At 49.6% G+C, this 8437-nt stretch overlaps 1 protein-coding gene across 1 annotated transcript; it reads right to left on the bottom strand.

Moving 5' to 3' along the window:
- Positions 1 to 1994: 1994 nt before the first annotated feature.
- Positions 1995 to 6781, bottom strand: adamts1 (ADAM metallopeptidase with thrombospondin type 1 motif, 1). The gene is made up of 8 exons (XM_076723882.1): positions 6033 to 6781; positions 4842 to 5182; positions 4615 to 4747; positions 4040 to 4497; positions 3757 to 3943; positions 3410 to 3588; positions 3070 to 3245; positions 1995 to 2968 (listed from the first exon to the last, which is right to left on the bottom strand). Exons 1-8 carry the CDS (start codon positions 6652 to 6654, stop codon positions 2230 to 2232), a joined length of 2835 nt encoding a protein of 944 aa, XP_076579997.1. The 5' UTR covers positions 6655 to 6781; the 3' UTR covers positions 1995 to 2229.
- Between the last annotated feature and the right edge of the window lie 1656 nt (positions 6782 to 8437).

Here is an 8437-nt window from a genome sequence, read left to right on the forward strand (position 1 = left end):
ATCCTGGCCTGCAGCAGTTGTTTAGGCTCACAGAGCCTGGTGACACATTATGCTGTTACACAGATTACAGAGATGGCCAATCTTCTTCTTAACCGACCATAATTACAGGATAATCATTTCCTTTGTGCTGCAGTGGGAGCCGTCAAGGCAGGAGATCATCTTCCTCGGGGCCCAACAGGAAGTGCCACACAGGCTTCAGCTTTTAGTGATGGGATATTCTGGTCCCAGCTGGGGTCCAGAACGTTCAGGGCATTTAAAACAAAAGTGTTGAAGAGAAGAAAGCAGGGATGCAGCCAGAATTTGTATGCACGAAGGCAAATATATCTGACTTTTCGTAACACGGAAATTAGGAGACCACAAGCACAGTTTTGCCCTCTAGCACTTTGAATCAGCCATGACTTGGCTGCCCTTTCATTTCACTTCGTTTTATACCTAAGTTGGACGCCATGGTGAAATACTTCCACCTAGTGGACAAAACCCGAATTACAACGCCGTCACATTTTGTTTAAGGGTACCATATCTTTCTAAAGCTATGTGAAGTGTGAGGGGGCTGTCAAACAGCACCCACTCCAACTCACCAGGACCTAAAACACCAGGGACGTCTCCACGATTTTGTGTTTGGGTGGTCTCATGTTGCTATCTTTGAGAGGACCAGCTGTGGTGACATGCCTGTATTGTGATTTTTATTATTTTTTGCATTGCATTCTGACTCTGACCAACACTAATCCGTTTCACATATTGTGAGTGTCTCTAAGGTGTATAAAGGCTTTTAAATGGCACAACGCGATCATGCCAGGATGGTTTGATGTTTCTCATGACACGTTCTGCAACACTCCTGGTGTTGTTTTTTCTTCTACCAAAGAAAAGTGAGACAGATGGTGGAACAGGTAGCGGAGGCAGTGCCCCTTTCACCCCTCAGTGTCAAAGAATATGTAAGTCCTTTGTGAATATCTGAGTACATTGTTAAAGTAATTGGTGAATTCAAAAAAAGCATTTGAAATGTTTGTGTGTGTCAAACAGACAAACCACTCTGGAGACATCAGCTGCACAAGTCAATGTGATACTTTATTCATGAACCTAGGACCACATATATATATATGTATATATAAATATATACATATATATATAAAACAATGTATAAATACTCTATATATTCTACTCCCTTCTGTGATCTCAATAACAATAAAAAATAATATTAAAAAAGCCACATGATTATATTTAACAGGCTGTACAAAAATAAATAATGTTTGGATATTCTGTACAAAAGGAAAAGAATTGATAGAAAAAAGGAGGTGCCTTCGCAGAAGGCAGGAGAGACTTACTTATGAAGTAGTAGCAGGAGACAAGTCCCTCTTTAGGTCTCCACACATGCACACACACATGCACACACACACTCTCTCACACTCCTCTTTGGTCTTTGAAGAGTTCCCTCATTGAAGGCTGTGTAGACGAGGGCAAGATATGGCTAAAGGATAAAGTACTGTGTACTGAGGCATTTAGAGACAACTGGGTGTTACAATGTGCCGCTGGCAAAAACAAAGATGAAGTGCTACAGGTTTGTGATAAATAAACGTAGACTGGCAAGTTTGAACATAAACACTATAACTATTAGCTATCTTATTTTCCATACCTGATGGGGTGAGCAAGTAGACTATGACCTATTCTCTTTCATTTGTTTCTTTATATACTCTGCAATAACCTCCCCCACCCCAACCCTTATGTGTCTGTCCAGCCCAGCTTGGACAAACATATACATGCATTAAAAATCTGACACACACACAGTCTCACATTCATACACACAAGCATGACATTGGCACGGTAAGCAGCATGCTCCTTTAAGAAATCAGGAATGTCCATGCTTTCTTCTCCGAATGGAAGGCAACGTATGCCACTGCTGCACCGAGGCAAGACAGGCAGCAAGCTGTAGTCAGTCTTTATTGCTGCAGCTAGGTGGCAGCGCCACTGTGGACCACCGTCTGGCCTCAAAATAGATGGAGGGAATGGGGAACAATTGTCCTTTACAGTCGCAGTCACTGTGGACCCATTGTTATGTGGGACTGTTAGATGACCCAGAACCCACGAAAATCTGCAGCGCTCTTGCTCTGGATGTAAACATTCATCAGCCTCTTTTCGTGTCCGTGGAAAAAAGGAGGCAGTGAAGATCAGAGTCTTTTTCTGATGTTCTGAAAGCTGGCTGTATGAAAGAAGGTTAGATTGCAGAAGCAGTCCTTAGCAGGCACCCTGATTGCACAGTTCCAGCAGGGGTCGCGGCCGGTCTTTGGGGTCACAGCTGTCGTGGGTTAGAGCGCGGCCATCGTGGCCCATGCAGCGCAACTGGCGTTTGCGGAAGCCTCGGCCGCAGGTCTTGGAGCATGCTGACCATTCTCCGAGAAGCCAGGAGGGGCAGGTCTGGGTGGCGCAGGACCTTGAGGCCAAGGGGCGTAGCTCCTCCGGGCAATCTCTGGAGGGACGACCGTGGGGATCCAGACACACAACCTCTCTCTGCTGCATGCCTCCTCCGCAGGTCTGGGAGCATGGACCCCACTCCCTCAGGGTCCACTCGGCTCCACCCACCTCTCGGATGGCATTGATGGACTGGCGGCGGCCTCCATTGTTGGACACTGAGGCAGCATTGTTGGGTCTCGGTGCAAAGTAGCTGTACTTTACCCGGGGCCTTGGGGCTTCCCCCACAGACAGCACCTGGATGGTGAGGGGCTCAGGAAGTGGGGCGAAGCTTCGGATGCGCTCCAGGGTGGCAGAGGAGCCGCTGTATCGCAACAGCGCCCCTCGCAAGGCAATGTCGGTCTCCATGGTCATCAGCTTGTAATCGCCATTTAACAGATAGGTGCCATCCTGGCGACGCACTGCCAAGTAGCTGTTATCATGGCGACCATTGCCTGGGGCACGCTGCTTGACGTCCAGGTGTGTGGCACCAGCAGGGATAGTTACAACATCCTGGTAACCAGGCCTGCAGCAGAAAACAGACAGAGGTCAGACTCAGCCATAAAAATGATTTTGAGATACATGCCGTGAGGTTCATGTTTAGCAAAATGGCTGTGAGATTTTTACCTGGCACGCTCCAGAGAGCCAGACACTTTCTTGCAGGTAGAGCCATCTCCGCCACACACGCCGCATTTATCAAAGCGACGGCTAGAGCCGATGACACGATCACATCCAGCCTTGACACACTGGCCTTGAACACAAACTGTGGTGGAGTCTGGGCTGCAAGGTGTGCCATCAGCCACCTGAGGGCAGCAGAGAGACAGAAATGGAGCTTTAAAGTTATTTCTGGTAAAACTGTTACATGAGGCTTAAAAGTTAAAAAGAGAAAGTCTTTTCCCAGCAAGATAAAAAAAATTACAATAGCTGATTACGAGCTGAAAATAATCTGACATCTAGCCACTCTCACCTTGGATTTGAGGACAAAGAAGTAGCCAGTCCCCTTGGCCCGGCACACCAGCTTGCAACGGTCTTTGGGTGAAACTCCAGCATACTTGGGCACCCACTCGACACCCTCGCCTGAACCAAGTGACACTTGGGCTGACATGTCGTTGTGGGCGAGGCACTGTTCCTCACGGAATGACAGGCCTGGGAAAGAGGCACAGAGAGGTCAGATTTACTGCTTGTTCAGCCTGACCCACCTTGTGAACTTCCACACCAATGTGCAAGCTACATCAAAACACAACTCCTACATTTGAGCTAAAGGACTTATTGCTTGGCAAACCTGAGACACAGTTTACACTTTATGTTTCTTACCATTGGTATCTGGGCAGGTCTCTGTGTTACAGGAACGGTACTGGATCCTCTTTCCCTCGCAGTACTTGCCCCCGTTCTTGGGCAAAGGGTTGTCACAGGAACGAAAGGAATACTGCACCCCTCCGCCGCAGGTCCGAGAGCAGTCGCCCCAGGGACCCCACACTCCCCAGCCACCGTTAACAGGAGTCTGAAAGCACCAGGGACATGACAATTACAATGTTGAACTGCGTTGGGGTCTGAGAGGAAAGCTTTGCAGTGTAGTTGGATGGGGTCTAGTTCCTACCTGGTGTTTGGCAGCTTGGCTCTTCGTGAGACACTGTCCAGCCAGGCAGTAGCTGTCATGGCCGCATGGTGTTCCATCAGCCCAGGGGAAGTTCTTAGTCTGGCACACGAGCAAACCATTGGATGTAGTCACGGTGCACCACAGAGCTGCGCAAGTGGTGCTCAGATCAGGGCAGTGCTGGGAGTCTTCGCCGAAGGTCAGCCGACACTGATGGTCGGCGTCATAGACCGTCCCGGGCAGGGGCTGGGGCAGTGGCTGAGGTTTGACCGGTTTATCCAGCAGGCACTGACCATGGCCATTGTCCAGGAAGGTGGTGACCATGAGGGCAGAGCAGGGGGACCATGGCTGCTGCTGGTCCAGGTTGGACAGGGTGGAGGCCATCATGTGGGAGCCCCAGTGGGCACCGTTGACCCCGGAGCACAGCTGGGCATCATCATGAGGCATGTTGAAGACATGGCCTGCAGGACAGAGATGAAATAAGAGTTCTTTGAGCACCTCTGCTACAAAAGACGTATGCAATTTAATACATTTCAAAGGTTTTTACACACAAAAACAAGCATTTTCTTTCTACTTACCCAGCTCATGTGCCACTGTAAATGCTGCTTGCAGCCCATCATCCTCAATAATTGAGCAGCTTCTGTCAGGGTCACAGACTGTGCCAACATCTGCCATGCCCAGAGTGTCACACGAGTGGGCTCCACACAGGTCCTAAACAGGCAGAGGGAGAATAAAGTTAATGTTTGAACACTCTTGAATGCATCTCCTCCATTGTCACACTTCCTGTTCTTCCACTCCAACCTACCGTCCTGGTGAAGAGCACGGCGGTGTCGTAATGCTCGGGGTGGCGGTCACTCGGTGGGTTGTGCTGCCGCTGCCACTGGCAGAAGTTGCGGAGGGTCATGGCGGCGTTAGATGACACCTGAGGGCCTCGCTCCTCTTCGTATACCACCAGCAGCTTCACCACTGCCAGGCTGATGGAGTTGTGGATGCTGGGGTGGCGGTAGAGGCGGGACGCCACCGCCATGATGGTCAGCAGGTAGGGTTTGAGCCCGGCGCCGTGAAACTCAGCCATGGACTGGTCGGCCACTAGCATGATCTCCAGGTAGCGAGGGGTAGAAACGAAACGTCTGGTCCTGTGGTGGGCTGAGGGGAGAGAAGAGAGAGAAAGGTCAGACCAAAGTAGGTTCACATGTCATGTGAGCTGATATCAGGTTTCAGTCCTAAACTTGGTGCACTGTAACTTTTGAGACATTTGTTATTTTTGCTAAAATTGTCTGGAACACTCTGCAGCCTGCCAGTGTTGTAAACAGCAGATGCAAAGACTAGTTTTTCAGGGGGATAGAGGCTCCAAGGAGACTTCCGGATGTGCCTGGAGGAGCCTGGCTGTGACTCAGCGTCACACCACCGGCGGCTCCTCCTCCTCAGGGTCCGCATTCCTGCAGTGACCTTCTCTGGTGGAAAATTATGCGAGTGAGAAATGGGAGAAAATCCTCTCTCGGGGAAAAATGTCTGCCGGTGCGAGTTGTACCAGGAGGCGAGTTACGTATCAGCACTGCCGGGCTCTGGCTGGTCCCAACTCCGCCGCTCCCCTCCCCTTCCTCCGTCACTCCTCCTCCTCTTTCCCCTTGAGGAGTCTGACCCCCCCCCTCCTTCTCCACTCCACTCACCCCCTCCCTTTCTCCTCTCTGGCAGTGCGCAGGCGGCGCTGTCAGAGAGGTAGCTGAGTGCGTTGCGCATGCTGTGCGCCTTGGCACACGCACAGCTCCAGCTGACAGCACTTTGGTCTGCATATTCACTGTAGCCTGTCACTGGATGATAAGTAATTTGCTTGTTTTTATTCAGCTGTGTACATTTCACGACCCTCTAAAGCGCAATTCATTTTCTCTGTGTTTCCTTGGGCAATTTTAAGGTGACTGGTCTTCCAAATTAAGATGAATCTATTTTTAAATGAGTGACAGTGTGTAAAATGCGCACAATACTTCTGCAGCCTTACCTGTCTGGTCTGTGTTAGCGGCTCCCTGCCTGGCTTCTTCCTCCAGATTCTTTGGCACCCTCTCCTCGTCCTCGTTGACCCCGCACTTGGAGCTCCCCTCCTCAGCCAAAGCTGCCCGACCTCTCCGGCGGATCGTGTGGACATCCTCCTCTGTGCCAAGGAAGTCGCTCGAGTTAAGGGGCTGAATAAAATACTCTTCACCCTGAAAGTAGAATCCGCCCCTCAGTCCGTGGCACAGGTTGAGCGCAGCGGCAGAGTGCTCCTCTCCGTTCACCGTGCCCGAGAAGAAGCAACCTGGCTCGGCTCCGTTCTTTGGTTCCTGTGTCGGTTCGGACTCGGGACTCCCCACAATGTGGAAGACGAAACCCGGCGCCAAGAAGGTCTGGTCAGGCTCTAACCGTAAGATCAGCTCCTTGCCAAATACGTCCAACCGGTACTCCCTCATCTCCGCCTCCTTCTCCTTCTCCTCTGCGGAGAGAGTCCGCCACGGTTCGGTTTCGCTCTCAAACCGGGCCGTCGGGTCTAGTCTGACCGGCACCACGGTGCTCTCCTCCCAGGCGCTGTGCGCCGTGCCGACGCACAGAGCGGCAATTAAACCAATGGAAACGCGTAAAAACAACATGATATAACTGAAATCCGACAAGTGGAAACAGAAATTGATAATAAAGTCTCTACGAGGAAGCAAGTAAATCCTTTAAAAGGTTTCCCACTATGAGCTACAAACCCCAAGTCTCTGAACTTCCACAAAACTGTCCCCAAAATTACTCACACTCATAAAAATCTAAAAAGGGATCAAATCCAGTGCAAAACTCATTTAAAGTTATGTGCAGGTCTGATTTGCTGCATAAAAAGTCATTTCATTAAATGAAAATAAAAGCTGGATCTCGGCAGTAAATTCCAACAGGTCTCTCTCTCTCTTTCTCTCTCTCTCTCTCTCTCCAAAACTCAGCAGATGTCTCAGTTTCTAGCTCTCTCTTTGAGTTCGGGGGCAGGTTTTTCCTCTGCTGGCCCGTCTAGTCTGTTCTCTGCTCTTGCCTTGCAGTCAGAACACAGCCGGTCCCTCTATATATCCCCCTGCCCCGGGACCACCCCTTTCCTGAGGGCCCTTTGATCTGAGAGGGGCCAAATCCCGTGCGCAACGAAAACGCAGCAGCGTCCTGGAGAGCGTCCATAATAATCAATCATTGTGGAGGGAAGAAATCTCTGGGGGCAGAGAAAAGTTTTCTTCTTCAAACTCTGCTTGTCTGTCACGAGATGTACACATACAGCCATAAGCCACGAGCATTGTTACTGAATATATTCCATTAATGTTTCTTATACAGAGATAAATATCATTTCATCCAAAACGCCCTACACGCAGCAATAGCGTATTAATTTATTATATGTGTGGCCAAAATAAAAACCAAACTTCTAACTCTGGCACAATGGCAGTGCTCTACTTTCTACTTTAATCACTGAGCTGCATTTTAATCACTGAGCTGCGCACCGCTGATTAAACTCATGCCTACTCCAGCATAAATCAGGGTGACAGGCACCAGTGGCTGATGTGGAGCAGTGTTGTAGTGTCAGTGCAACTGGAGAAGGGAGATGGCAGCAGGTCGGGAATGGTAAACGTATCGTGCTGGCCAAGGCTCCGGGAGCCGTATTCGCCTCCCCCGTGCCAAGCCGGCTGTGGTGCGCCGTGGCCGGGTTCCTCAGCCCCGCTCCCCGGGGAGAGGGAGCAGAGCGGGGCCGCCGAGGTCTTAAGGTGGATCGGGTTCTCCAGCGGGATGTCTGTACGATCAAATCAAGGCAGGACAGAGCCCCTGTCCTCCGGTATCTACCCCCACCCGCCCGGGCTGTTCCACCTCTCCAACAGACAGGAAGAGTTTACGCTGGAGCTTCATTAAAAAGAACTGGCACATCAGAAATCCTGTTATCAACTGTGCACTGAGGGACACAAGTGTTTCACAGCAAAGAAAACAACTTTTTAAATATGTACAGAAACAAGCAATCTCTCCAAATAATGTTAGAATAATGATCAAAATATGAGAACATCATATAAAACATAACAATGGAGGAGACCAATAGGTGGTGTAGTTTTTTTTTTTTTTTTTTTGAGGAAGTATACAATAATTTTGATGGACCCTCGTGAGCTTACTGGCATCATTTTACTGCGGTGTGTAACTTTTGACTCACTGGAGCAAACATCACTAATGAGTCTCTTTAAGGACAGATTGTGTCAGTCCACCTTAAAAGCAACAGGTCAGAAAAAGTGAACAGGTGTAATTCCATAGATTTCCGGTAGATGGTAGGCCTGAACTTGGGAAAATTCCGTAGATTGCTGGAGAAGTTTTCCATGACTTGATGGACCGATCACATGTTTAACCGACAGGTGGCGCTTCAGCATCACATTTGGGAGCTTG

The sequence above is a fragment of the Chaetodon auriga genome, chromosome 23 (genome assembly GCF_051107435.1).
Source record: "Chaetodon auriga isolate fChaAug3 chromosome 23, fChaAug3.hap1, whole genome shotgun sequence".
Taxonomy (NCBI): Eukaryota; Metazoa; Chordata; class Actinopteri; order Chaetodontiformes; family Chaetodontidae; genus Chaetodon; species Chaetodon auriga.

Excerpts from the sequence above, each read along its gene's own strand:
- adamts1 (XM_076723882.1), bottom strand. The coding sequence starts at position 6,654 with ATGTTGTTTTTACGCGTTTCCATTGGTTTAATTGCCGCTCTGTGCGTC. Across the intron at positions 3,246-3,409 it reads TCTTTGTCCTCAAATCCAAG|GTGGCTGATGGCACACCTTG; the intron begins GTGAGAGTGGCT and ends TGCTGCCCTCAG. Across the intron at positions 2,969-3,069 it reads GGCTCTCTGGAGCGTGCCAG|GCCTGGTTACCAGGATGTTG; the intron begins GTAAAAATCTCA and ends TTTCTGCTGCAG.